Source organism: Malania oleifera, chromosome 12 (assembly GCF_029873635.1).
Source record: "Malania oleifera isolate guangnan ecotype guangnan chromosome 12, ASM2987363v1, whole genome shotgun sequence".
Lineage (NCBI taxonomy): Eukaryota > Viridiplantae > Streptophyta > Magnoliopsida > Santalales > Ximeniaceae > Malania > Malania oleifera.
Window position 1 is genome coordinate 53,751,160 of NC_080428.1, and position 14,040 is coordinate 53,765,199.

General features: G+C 35.2%; 1 protein-coding gene across 4 annotated transcripts in view; it reads right to left on the minus strand.

Annotated features, from left to right (window-relative positions):
* Positions 1 to 14,040, minus strand: part of LOC131143710 (probable pre-mRNA-splicing factor ATP-dependent RNA helicase DEAH9) — a 58,986-nt gene that overhangs the window by 7,329 nt on the left and 37,617 nt on the right. For 3 of the 4 annotated variants that reach the window (XM_058091978.1, XM_058091977.1, XM_058091979.1), the window contains 10 exons: positions 12,848 to 12,894; positions 12,656 to 12,739; positions 12,517 to 12,570; positions 11,089 to 11,189; positions 10,255 to 10,345; positions 8,352 to 8,516; positions 5,711 to 5,800; positions 5,372 to 5,443; positions 4,186 to 4,284; positions 3,852 to 3,938 (listed from right to left, as the gene is read on the minus strand). In XM_058091978.1, the coding sequence (XP_057947961.1) occupies positions 3,852 to 3,938; positions 4,186 to 4,284; positions 5,372 to 5,443; positions 5,711 to 5,800; positions 8,352 to 8,516; positions 10,255 to 10,345; positions 11,089 to 11,189; positions 12,517 to 12,570; positions 12,656 to 12,739; positions 12,848 to 12,894 (890 nt within the window). Of the gene's footprint in view, positions 1 to 1,108; positions 1,208 to 3,851; positions 3,939 to 4,185; positions 4,285 to 5,371; positions 5,444 to 5,710; positions 5,801 to 8,351; positions 8,517 to 10,254; positions 10,346 to 11,088; positions 11,190 to 12,516; positions 12,571 to 12,655; positions 12,740 to 12,847; positions 12,895 to 14,040 lie in introns of all 4 variants that reach the window. The other variant, XR_009133660.1, reaches the window with a different exon arrangement.

Sequence of the window (14,040 nt, forward strand, 5' to 3'; positions counted from 1 at the left end):
TATCAATTCAAAAGTATATTTACTATATCTTTTGTAAAGCTGCGCCACCCAAACTTGCATTACAATAATCTAATAACAGTTAAAACACATACCCAACTAAAACCTTCTATTTCCATTTTCATCAAGATGAGAAAGTAAACATATTAAGTGCGGGCAATTTGATAATCCCTCAGCAAAAAATGCAAAACCAGCTTCCAAGTAAACTTGTAATTGCATTTCCGCCATGAAGAAAAAAAATAACAAAAAAAACAAAGGTAACAAATAATTTCAGGCAATCAAACTCCTGGGATAAAGTAAAAACAAAAGAAAATCAATAAATAAAGAAATAAAGACAGAAGAAAGGTCACAAGAAACCCAGAAAAAGACTTTTCCAACGTACAAGCTCTTTTAAAACGTCTGCATTTGATAGGAAGAACCGATACTCCTAGAAGCCTAGAGTGTCGATGTCCAATACATGTCACCTACCCAACATGATCCTTCACATGTCCAAAATGTGTCAGAAACTAATTAATTTTTTGCAATTTTCAGGCACATTTGGGATATGGCTGGACACTTCAGGACACGGATGGGAGACACCTTGGACGTAAAAAGCTATATTTGGTTCCGCCTTTACTCTGCTCTTGGATAGAATAAAACCCAAAAAAAAAAAAATTGAGACACATACACTTGGAGTTGGAGCCATAACACCTTTGTAGGCTTCCCTTGCAATGCCAGAACAAGGAGAACAAAAGAAGTCTTGGCAGCAACAACTCAAACCAACTGGAATCTCTCTTTTCTGCTCAACCACTCTCTTCATTTATTTCTATGTTCCTTGTGTTGTGTTTTTGTTGTTGGACCAATGTTTTTAAATGTTTCTTAGTCTCTGATATGATTGTAGCTAATGAATGCATAATTGTAGTCTGTAGATAAAATTTGTTTATAGAATGTGCAAGAATGATCCTATATTTCATTTTAGGTTAAAATTACCTGAACATTTGTAATCTAAAAGCAAAAACAAGCATATATATATATATATATATATTTTACACTGTCATATCCTTTTTTTTTTCCATTGCTGTCACCGTGTTGGTATTGCCATGTCTGTTTCCGTGTTGATATCGTGCCGTACCTATTTCTGTGTCCGTATCAATGCTTCCCAGGTCATTTCAAGTTTTCTAGCAGTGGGTTCTCTGGTTCATATAAAATGCCCAAAAGTGTAACCAAGCACCTGTAACACCATCAGCAGTCCATATAACACATCACAGCAAATGAAACTTTTTAACTCCTGAATGAGACCAAAATCTCATACTTTTTCCTTAAAGACTTAAGGCTATCCTTATCTGGTATGCATGCACCATTAACCATTTCATTCAGGTTTTGGTTGTTTAGAACTTCACATGTAACTACTATGCATCCTAAAAACTTTTCAAACTATTCTTGTATTCAGTACCACAAACATAAACATTTTGTCCTAGAAGAGTGGCTTGTACAATATTAGTCCAAAAGTTATTTCTAGGACCGACAAGCTATTTTCTCATTTTGGAAGCCACACATAAAGATGCTTTTCACAGTAAAATTTAGCGAAAAATTAAAAAAAAAAAAAAAAAAAGATTTTTACAATTTTCATCTTTGTAGATGCATCAAATTACCGTTTGTCTTAGATTATGAAATTGACCAACATTGAATATATATGCTCACAACTACGAATCAATCGTTAATTATCTTATTTTTGCACTTTTGTAGGACGTCAAAATGGCAGGGCACACCTGAATTTGGTCACAGAGACACCTAATGGTCTTGGTCAACATGCTAAAGAAACTGGGCATTGTGGGCTCAAATATTTTCCCAAGCTGCTTAAGCCTCTTCCATGCATCGATTGTGATGTGTTCCCTTTCTTCCCTTTCACTCTAACCACGTCACCACTCTCTGGGGCCGGGCCAACAATTTACTACTTTTCTTATTGGTTGGGACATGATGTGGCATTCTCAAATTAGATGATGACACTCCGCACCTATTTGCCTCTCCCCATAAGTATCCCCAATTTTTTTGATGGGTTCTTTTGAAATTGAAGCAATCAAAATCTTGCTCTCTGTTAGACAGAAATTCCCTCAAATTTTTTATTCCCACCAGCTGAGGGAATATCTCCAACCGTCAAAACCCCTTCACCTGCCACCATTCATACTTGAGCTTCTTAGGGAACTGCCCGAGTGCCTGGTCCTCCTCTCAGAACCCCTTAGAACATATACCACTTGTGTGCAACCCAAACTCTCCTCCCCTTTCAAGAAAACCCTCTACAACCTCCAAGAAAAACTAGTAGCTCCAGGGACAACCTGAAGATTCCTTTTTTTTTAATGTCATTCATGATTAAATGGGATTTATACGTCTTCTTCATAGTTTAAAACTAAAAATTCCAAATAATTGTTGGTAATGTGCTGCAGTTAGCCCCAAAAGGCTTGCTCAAGAATATTCAATGATTGAGGACAAAAAAATTAGATTTATGGATGGATTTCAGATAACTGAAATAACTTTTCTGTGAAGTTTTGAACCACTTGAGGAAAAGTCACAATATATCTTCTCACCAAGACAACAACTAATATTTTTTCCATACACATTAGCATTGTATCCTAAGAAATATATAATTTTTTTTCAGCTTGGTACTTTCTCTTTCATTTTGTTATATAAATCGCCATCAGTGATAAATAATCTCTGATTTTGTTTCTCCCTTTGGCACAAGATTTCCTTCCATATTGAGTTCAGTGTGCTACAAAGAAGCTCTGAATCTCTTATTAGTAATCATCTTCAAATTACAGCTAACGGGATTTCCTGGAACATTCCTTTGATAATGAATGCCTTCGTTTCGAGATTGATACCTCGCAGATTTCTATGGCAGCTTGTATAAAATTCCTTATTGGAACATTCCTGATGAACCTAATTGGGACCCTGGAGAAAGGGGCAGCTTTACAGTCAGCTCACTACAGGAACCTCACTTCTCCTGCTCTCCTGCAGCAGCCAGTAGCAGCTTCCCCTGGAAGCCCATCCATAAAACGGCACCTCCCTCAATAGTGTGTGTGTGTGTGCGCGTGCGTGTTTGTATTTTTTTTGTTTTTTGTTTTTGTATGAGGCAACTCCTAGGAAGATTCTTACAGCAGACAACCTGCCGGGGGGGGGGAGGACTGCCTCTTGTCAGCAGGTTTTTTTTTATGCTTGGAAAATGTCAAGTCAATAGTGCATATCCTCTTGTCTTGCTCTTGGACCAGAAACCTCTGGGACCTCAACACAGCTCAGATCAGGCAGCAGCTGGTTACTGCCAGAACAATGGAGAGAGAAGTATGGGCTTGGAAAAGCATTGGCTCAAGGAAAGAGGGAAAGCTTTTAATACCCATTCCCTTTTTTTGGATTGTATAGAGACTGGAAGGAAAGAAATGAAAAAGATTTTGAAGGATCGGCTATATCTTTACATGCTACTGAAGAGGCAAAGACTGATGGATTACTATTGAAACATGTTGGCAAATTGACTTATTTTCTCTATACACGTAAAATTCTTGAATTTTATGGACACCTGTTCAGGAAATTTTTCTTGTCACTATTTGCAAATGGGTGGCACACCCTTGGTGCCCTTTAATGATCCTTGTCCTTGCTGACTAATGTGTGTGTGTCTATATATATATATATTAACAATTAAATCCCCATTAGTGACAGAAAAATGGATATATGAGACAACTGTATAAAAAAGGTGTATAAAATAATGGATGTTTCAAATTTTCAAAGAAGAAAAAGAATATTTGAAATTAAGAAATGGGAATAAAACATGCTACCTAGGTTTTGTAATTGTATTGGCAAGGAGAAACAGTAAAAATGCTGCAACATTTTACCTGCATATCTCCTTCACAAGATTTTAAGACTATCCCTACTCGTTGTGCTATTCTTCTGAGCTGTTCTCTAACTTCAATAACCTTCTTCTGCACAAAAATTGTTCTAATATTAATAAATTATACTCAACCCAAGTAAGTGCAAAAACTTCAGGCCAGCAAGAGGAATGCTTCCTTGACATTCATCACAATATAAAATAAAAAATAAAAATAAAAACTATTGATAATTACAGCAACTGAGCCAGCAGTGAGATTTTTATTTTCCTCTTTATGGGCACAGAATGCAAGAAACACTAAAGAGCAAAAAATTAACCATGTAAAACAGCAACAGATTTACCATTGCATGGTAATTCACGAAGTTCTTATGACACCACTGTGAAGATTTACCAGACTGGAGAAATCCTTTGTATATATTAAGGTAGGTCACATGGTCACCCTGCATTAAAAAATTGAATAAGGTTAACATACAAAGTAAATAGGGGAGGGCACTTGGGAAGTGACAAGCAGATTAAAGAGATGTGAAATTGTAGACTATACCACGTAGGAATGCGGAAAAAGACTATAACACATAAGATGTGAAGAAATACTCAACTAAAAATGAGAAAGCTTGTACAATCATAGGGCAGTTCAATTAGATGTTAAATTACTAGGGGCACAGACATATTCTGTGTGCTTCAATACCCCAAAAATTTAATCAAGCCAAACATCGTGAAGGAGTGAGATCATGTGGGTGCAAATAAGATTCAACTTTAGACTTAGATCAGAAGTTTGCTTCTCATGGAGATCATTGAAAAGTCAATTTCTCAATATGAACTGCAAATTTCTTGTATAAATTCAAAAAATGGATAAATATATAAAACAAAGGAAGTGATAAGTTCATAGGTTGTACACAATATTTTCATATTGAAACAATCGAACTTTCTGCTACCAGTACAATGACAAGACGTAGTTTTATACAGGAAAAATCATCATAATATCATACTAGTCAAATACTGATCTCAAAAATTTCAAGCAATGACACTCCAGGTTTAACTAGCCCAATCTCAAAGGTTTGATGCCAGAGTACACAAATTCATGAAATTTAGAGCCAGGCTGTCATATTGAAGCAACCAATCTTTTTTCTGCTATCATGACAATATTTACATAATTAGACAATCAGATAATTACTGAGTTGGTCTCTAATTGATTGCATCAATTTTATGAAGTAAACTCCAGATGCAACTAATCCAAGCTACAATATAAGATGCCAAAAAAAAAATTTATTCACATTCATGCAACTCAAGAGGATATTGTGAAATCTAATTCACAGATGACAAGGGAGAAGTTGAGCAGTTGGAGTCTTACTGGCACCCCAACCCAGGCTTCAGCCAGGTTTGAGACACTTCTCAGTGATCTAGTGTTAGAAATATCTAAACTGTAAACCAAGGATAAAACTCAAAACATGGAAAATGCAAAAATTCTAATTGGATTCATTGAGCTATGCACATCAATTGGGAAATTAATTAAGAAATGAGATTGAAAACCTCAGCTGCAGCAAACCGTAGTTTCACTTCATCCAGCTCCTTTTGTGCCCCTCTAACAGAAACCCAAATAGACTGCAATACAAATTTCAAACATGAACTTCACCCAGTTGAAAATATTTTCTTTTTTGAATTTTTGTACTCACAAAATTATACAGAGTAAAACCCGCACTAATTTTCATTTCCAGAATGGATTGACACGCACTGAAAAAATAGTTGACAAGGCTCACAGGACCATAAACCATTTATCCTAAAGAACTCTTTTTGTCTAATATCTAATACAAAACAAGTTGGCAAAGAAATAATTTGGCAAGGCTAAGGCAAAAAGAAAAAGAAATTCACCTGAACAGAGAGAATAGCAGCAATTGTAATGATCTCCTCAGAACACTCTAGCTGACTTGAAGATAAAATCATTTTCGAGACCATCGGATCCTACAGAAATCCTACTTCTCAGTAATCAAAACTGAAAAGGTTTAAATTTCCATTTTACTGTAGAAGAATACAATACAAAATGTTCTAAGAATCCTGGACAAAAGTGACTACTAATACAGTTCCAGGCATACACAACAAAATGAAGATAAAAATCAGTTGAAATACTGGAATGAGTAAACAAATTTGAGGACAACTTTGCAAGGTTTCAGAAGGTACAATTTCCACTAAAATAGTTATGGACATTGAATGACAAAAACAACAAGAAGCCTTTAGGCTCACTAGGTGCAGTCGGCTACATGAATCCTTTTCCGCCAATTTACCCAATCGAGAGTGTTTTCCTCTATTAGATTAAGGGTTGTTAAATCCTTCCTCACTACCTTGTTCCAAGTTACTTTAGGCCTACCCATACCCTTTTTCATGCCACAAACAATAACTAACTCACTCCTCCTCACACGTGCTCTACTAGACCTGCTTTTCAAATGCCCAAACCATCTAAGCTGCCCCTCCCTTATCTCGTCTGCGATTGATGCTATGTCTAAATTATTGCACATATGCTCATTTTTTACTTTATTTTTTAATGTTATACTACTCATCCACTTTAACATTTGCATTTCCGCAACTTGTACTCTTTGTACATGTTGTTTCTTAGTTGCCCAACATTCTGAACCATAAAGCATAACCAATCTTATAGATGATTTATAAAACTTCTTTTTAATTTTAAGGGCATTCTATAATCACACAACACACCTGACGCACTCTATTGTACCAACCTATTTTAATCCTATGTACTACATCTTCTTCAATTTTCCCTTCCACTTGCATAATGGATCCAAGATATCTAAATCTATTAGTGCTATTAATATCTTCATTATAAAGTTTAATCTTCTTGCCATTACTACTCCTTACATTACTAAATTTACATTTCATATATTTTGTCTTATTCCTAATTTAGATTATAATGTGGCTCTCCAAAATTCTAGCTTAGATTTCGCTCCACTCCTATCATCAATCAGCACGATATCATCTGCAAATACACTAAGGTATCTCATTTTGAATATTCCTAGTAAGTTCATTAATCACTAAGGTAAAAAGATAAGAACTCAAAGTAGAACCTTGGTATACACCTATTATGATTGGAAATCTCTAGATTCCCCTCCTACAATCCTACTAACGCTAGTTACTACTCTATCATACACATCCTTAATGACCTCAGTATATCTACTGCAAACTCCATTCATTTCTAATGCCCATCAAAGAACTCAAGTACTCTATCATAAGCTTTCTCTAGGTCAATAAAAACCATATGCAAGTCCTCTTTCTTTTCTCTAAACTTTTCCATTAAGATTTTTAAATGATAAATAGCTTTTGTTGTTGATCTCCTAGGCATAAAACCAAATTGATTTTCTCAAATTTCTTGTGTTTAGTCATATTCTATGTTCAATTACCCTTTCCCATAATTTCATCGTATAACTCATAATCTTAATTCCATGATAGTTATTATAGTTTTGAATATCACCTTTTTTTTTTGTACAAAGGTACTAACATACTTTTCCTCCATTCTTCTGGCATTTTCTTGGTTTTTATAATAATGTTGAATAGATTAGTTAATCAAATATTTCTTTTATCCCCTAAACATTTCCAAACTTCAATTGGTATCTTATCTGGTCCTAAAAATTTCCTACTTTTCATCTTTTTTAATGTCATCTTAACTTTAAGAACTCCAATCTTGGGAAAAATCTCCTATTTTCAATCTTCTCCTCATTTGTCACTTCCAAGTTCAATCTTTCATTTTGGTTTTCGTTAAACAACTTAACAAAGTATCTTCGCCACCTCTCTTTAATGTCTCCTTCTCTAATTAAGGCATTATCATTCTCGTCCTTTATACATTTTACATCACCTAAATCTTTGCATTTTCTTTTTATAGCTCTAGCAAGTTTATAAATCTCTTCTCCTTCTTTTGTATCTAGTCTAGTATATATAGCATCATAAACTCTATGTTTAACTTTACTATAGTTTTTTTTTTTTTTTTTTTTTTTTTGAATTTTTTTTCACCTCTTTATATTTTTCAAGATTTTCTATATTCTCCAAATTTTGTCATATTTTATACCAAACTCTTTTTGTCTCAATGGCTTTTTGGACTTCTTGATCCCACCACCACCTTTATTTACTACCCGAGTATCTTCCTTTGGACTCACCTAAAACCCCTTTTGTTATCGTTACAATAGAATTATCCATTTTATTCCAAACAATATTTGCATCTACCTTATCCCCTAGAATTCATTGAAAACAATTAGCAATTTTTTGCAAAGTTGTAACAAGCATGAAATAGCAATTCCTATCTTAGAGGTATGAGTTAAACCCAATGTAAATGAATATGTTGCCAAACATAAGAATAAGATTTAGTCCCCAACTTAATATCCATCCAAGCTATTATGCCCTCATGACCCTAACTAGCCACATTCATTAAGTCAAGAAGAGATGCAAAAAATAAGTGGAATAAAAAATATATGCATATAAATAAATTATAGGCCAACACGAGAAGGAGACATACAAGTGGAATCTCTGCAACTTGAAACCCAGCTGGTGAAGTAAGTTTAGCATCATCGTCAAGGACTCCTAAAGAGTAGAGTACTTCAAGTGCTCTTACCAGTGCTTCAGCTGAGGGAGATGCTGGCCAATCAAAGCCCAAGATATTATCTATACCCAAGGCCTTTAACTGTGAAACCAAAAACCCAATAATCAATGTAAATAAAAGTAAAGCAATAACAGCCATAAAATTCTTCCACAAGAGCAGGAATTTCACCACCTAACATATTAAACAATTTCCAACTTGTAAGTTACACAAGCTAACAAACACAGACACGCGCACACATAAAATTCAACTTTGGAGATCACTTGGCATGGGCTTATGTGATGAAGAGTGATATTTTGGGGGAAAAAAATTCTTATGCTTGTGTGGGTTTCAAGTGTTTCTCAATCCCAATTACTTGGGATCAGCTAACCAAAAAATTGACATTGTTTTTTTCAAAGAAACAGGTAGTCACCTTATACATTCAACATTAAATACATCAAAGCATGGTGTATACCACAACCGTAAGGCATGTTAAAGAACTTCATAAACAAGGGAATCATGTCAATTAATACTTCTAACTTAGAATAGAGGGAAAATGAAAGGTCAGTGCAGGACAAACAAAACTACGCAACAAAATTATGAAAATGAAAACACACTTGGCAAGAAATGATAGAGATCTCAACATAACTTGAGATCATTTTGAGCTTGAGAATCAATTTTTCCAAGATTGATATTGTGGGAACTGGTATTGCATTGAGTACTCTTTCTACTTTTGCTACGAGAGCAGGTTATGTTTTAAGTTGTCCAATTAATGCTTAGGTGTTCCCCCGGGTGGTAATCCTACTACATCTTCATCTAGGTTTGTCATAGAGTTTCTATGAGGTTGGATGGGTGGAAAGGAGCTTCTTTACATTAGAGGGTCATATTACTCTTATCAGGCTTCCTGCTCTTCAATCTGTCGTATTATTTGTATCTTTCTCTTGCATGTCTTACTTTCTTCACTTGATTCCTTTCTTTTTTACATTCTTTCATTTGGAAGCCAAAAACCAACGGGCTTTATTTAGGTAGGATCCTGAATAAAATCAATACTAATGGCTTTCTTCAAAAGCAAAAGACCAAATAAAACCGTCACTGGATGTACGTGCCTTTATGAGTGGGCAGACTGGTTCACATCTGTTCTTACATTTTCCTTTTGCAAGGATAGTTAAGAATAACTTGTCCAGAATTGAGAATTGATTTTGGCCTTCATCTTTGGATGCTTTATGTATGGTTAATTTTAGAGGTTTTTGGAAGGGGGAGTGAGAGGAAAGCTTTCTGGAGAGGAGAACCTGAGAATCTTTAAGGGTATTGTTACATCTCATACCTTGATTTGGAGCAGAATGGTTTTTCTAGTGTCATTATAGTGCTCTGCAAATGGATTTTTCCAATAAATATTTCTCTAGAAGACGTGCAGCAAGATTGGAATGCTTTACTTCACTAGAGCTGTACTGTATATTTTTCTTCTCTTTTAATTTTTTGTTTTCATGACTTGTTGGAGGATGCCCTGTCCTCCAAACTTTCTTTCATTCTTTTGTTGTACTTCTTTTTTTAACCTCTCTCAAATAAAATTTTTGTTTATAAAAAAAATCATTGCAGCAACACACTATATATAAATAGATTGATTTCAAAGGATAGCAATGCCACACCATAACAATTAACACATAATTGAAGCAAATAACAACAAGGTGTTACAAAATATAAATAAAACAAACGTATTCATAGACATGCGCGTAGGAAGTGTGCGTGAGTGTGTGTGTGTGTGTGTATATCTTTCTCTCTGTTTGTAGTATGAAGTGCACTATTCTTCATCCTGTTGAAATAACTACTAGGAAACATTGCATACCTGAATCACACAGGAAACTAGATTTGATCTCTGCATCTCTGGGATCCCCTGAGAAGGCATTTCATTTTCAAAATACTCCTCTGTATAGAGCCTATTTGTGGACACCAACAGAGGCCAACAAACAACTTTGTCAAAAACTAATTCCGCATAAGGGGCATGTGTGAATAAGCATTCAAGGGAGCCCAAAAGGATGAAAATTGAAGATGCATCAAATAGTGAAAGAAAAATGAAAACCAGAATGCAATTCCTACAACTAGAAAAGCTAACCAGTTGAACAAAATGTACGACAAAACAATGATCTCAGGAAAAGGGGATTTGTCACAGGATTATCCACTTTCAACAAAGAAAGCAATAGAACTTGAAGATGGGGTAACAATGTGAAAAAACAAACACATTCCAAGCATCATAATATTGGACAATTGATTAGGTTACTTCTTTTTTCTTTTCTTTTGCAAGTAATAATGCAAATCCACATCAAAATATAAATTAACAAGCTGATACATAATATAACCACATTCGATTTCGAAGAAGATAGCATACATAATAATGTTACTAGTTAAAATAGTTTATTAGGTAACAAGAGTCATTGGACATGTCACTGCAAAATCCAGAGAAGTGCCCGACTGCAATTCAAAAGGATTTACAAAAAAGCAAAAATATAGGGCTCCTAAATTTTTAGGATTCCACTTGTTGATAAACAAATGAAATTTGGTTGATGTCAGATTTAATGTCCAAGGATTATTTTATCAATCATAATGAGATTCTTATGACACAATTACTAACTTCACACAATTAGAAATGACTTCTTGTAAAAAAACTAATCAAGTTAGACACCTGTAACACTTCCCTGATCGAACTCTTCCAGCCCTACCAGCCCTTTGTCTAGCAGATGCCTTGGATATAGGTGCCACAACCAAATTTTCAATATCTGTTAGCTGTAGAAAAGCAGGTATGAGAATTCAAAGGTTTTAAAATGTAAGTATAAAATATAATGGCAGGTATAGAATATAGCACTTGCTCCACTTAAAGAATAAATAGATAAACAAGCACAATCATAGGAAATAACTTGTATAAAGAAAATAAAAAAATACAAATAAAAACAAAATAAAACAAAGAGAAGTGCATTTTTAATTCACTTTATTTACTTCCCAGCTCCCAAACAATGTAAAACTTCTTCACCAAGTTCATATACCTTAAAAAGACTGATCAGTTGGTTCAAACAACAAAAATAATTCATTAAGGACCGCACACATTAAGCACCAGCATCTGGCATCCCATTTTTCATAGGGCACTGCAAGACTGGGAGGTGCAACAAGCAGAATATTTAATGGTTCGATTCTGTAGAATAAGACTAGATACTGACAGAAACAATGTACTTGCCTGGAAGCATCTACGAGTTGTTCTTTCTACATTAACACTATAGGCAATGTAACAACATGACAAATTTTAAAAAAATAAATAAACAAATACGAACAAACAAACAACACGAGAATGGTTTTTGATGGAGCAGGAGCAAGATAAGCAAGGAACCTGAGTCCTGCAATCTAAAAGTCTCACAACCCATCAGTTGGACTCTTGATCCACAAATAAAAACACTAGAACTCACTATAGAAAACAAAAAGAAAGCTCTTGAATAGTTAAATATTGGTAATTAAGTAGCTTTCTATTTTTTTAAGGCCTATAAAGCTAGAAAAAAATATCCAGGAATTATCTACAACATACCAATCTGAGAATTGAGATAGGCAACAATAAGGACTTAATTTTGACACCTAATTTTAAAATACTTTAAAAAGTTGTTAAAGCTTGATATACATTGTTGGCCCACAACCTAACAGCTTAAGCTTTTAGGCGTAATCTAACATGATATCAGAGCTGCTTACCAGGAGATCTTGGGTTCTAGCCTTGTCGCCCATGTTTATTGTGTGGTGTCTAAAAAATTATTGTATTCCCTGTAATGGGAGTATCTATCATGTGTTTATCTCACCACATGCTGTTGGACTGTACATGCAGGGGAGTCTTAAAGGTTGACATACATTGTTGGCCCACAACATAACAGAGCTTAAGTTTTTAGGTAAAGTAGTAATCTAACAAAAGTGAAATAATAAATAAATAAATCCCTGAAGTTTTATAAACCATACACAAGAAAGAATCAAAATATATATACAATTGTAAACTGCCATGTTATGCCACTAACTCTTCATACATCAAATGTTAACCAATCAATTATATTATTTTGAAGCTAAATAAAGGAAACCAAGCTACCGGGTTGTAGAACCGTTGTTTTGAGAACCCACTATCAATAACATAGACAATACCCTGCAAAGAACATATAATAATTAACTATCAGGCTGCTGTACTAACTAATCACATGCAATTTGTTCTCCAAAATTTGAAGCCTTACCTCTAAAGTCAGTGATGTCTCTGCAATATTTGTAGATATCACTACTTTCCTTTTTCCTCGAGGAGTTGGAGAAAACACTAGGTCCTGAAGCAAGAAGGCAGAATCAATAGTAAAAAAAAATCAATGAAATAAAATAATGTCAACATGTAAGTTAATAATTAATGTATGAGTGCTATGTGAAATATTGCTAACCTGATCAGCACGTGAAAGTCCTGAGTGTAAAGGCAAAGCAATCAATCCTGGAAACCAAACATAAAAGATAATATGATAAAAGTGGACGAGCTTCTGAAAATATGCTGAGACTTTTTTTTCCTTTTTTCTATGAGTGAGGGAAACTTTATTGAAGAGGCATCAAGGGAATGGCAGCCCATGGTACAGTAAATCAAGCACCCTGAAGGGTGTCACACAAATCAAAGATTACATCATAATTATTAATAATAGTCCTACTTTGCCTGCTATTGATCACACTAAACCCGTGTTCTTTCCTGTTTTGGATTGTTGAGGTTGGATTTTTGAACACTCGCGCCTATTCCTCTCTTCCCAAATGCACCAGAAAATTGCAAGGGGAATGAAGGACATAGCCTTTCTCTTCTCCTTTGTTGCCCACATCCCTTTCCAGGCCCAGAGTTCCCCTCACAGAATAAGCGATAACCCACCTTTGTCTGATCAGAGTCGGTGCCATATTCCAGAGATTACTAGTCAAGCGCAGTGAAGGAAGATGTGTTCAACCGATTCTACGTCAGCCATGCAAAGGGGACATCTGTTGGCAACTGACAGATCTCTTCTTTGCAAATTATCCAAAGTTAGAAGCCATGGGTTGCCTCTCATGCAAGGAAGGCAACTTCTGTCTTCCAAATATGAGTCCAAGGGAAACTAAAGTTGTTTGACTCCAAAGGGAAGAGCTTCCTATAGAAGGATCTAACAGCGAAGACCCCTTCCCATCTGAAGTCCAAATAGGAAGATCAGTGCTATTATGGTGATGGAAGCTGTGAAGAAAGCAGTAGAAGTCCTTGAGCTGGTTGAGTTCCCAATCATCCACATTTCTAAGGAAGGGGATGTTCCAAAAGAAACCCTAATCTGAGGTTTGAAGGTGTTGACTGACACGTGCATCTTTATCACATGCCCAATTATAGACGGCTGGAAATAATACATCAAGCACTTCTTGTCACATCACCAACCATGCCAAAAATAAATGTTCCCCCCCCCCCCCCCCCACTCCGCACTTGAAACTTGATACAAGAATGAAAATCAGTCTAGCCTTTCTTGATGAAATTCCACACCCTACACCGTGTGGTCCTCTATTAGTCTAGGAGATCCAATAGTTATGTTCAAGCCCAAATTTCAAAGCAATGATTCCCCACCTAAGATGGTTTTCTCAATCATGA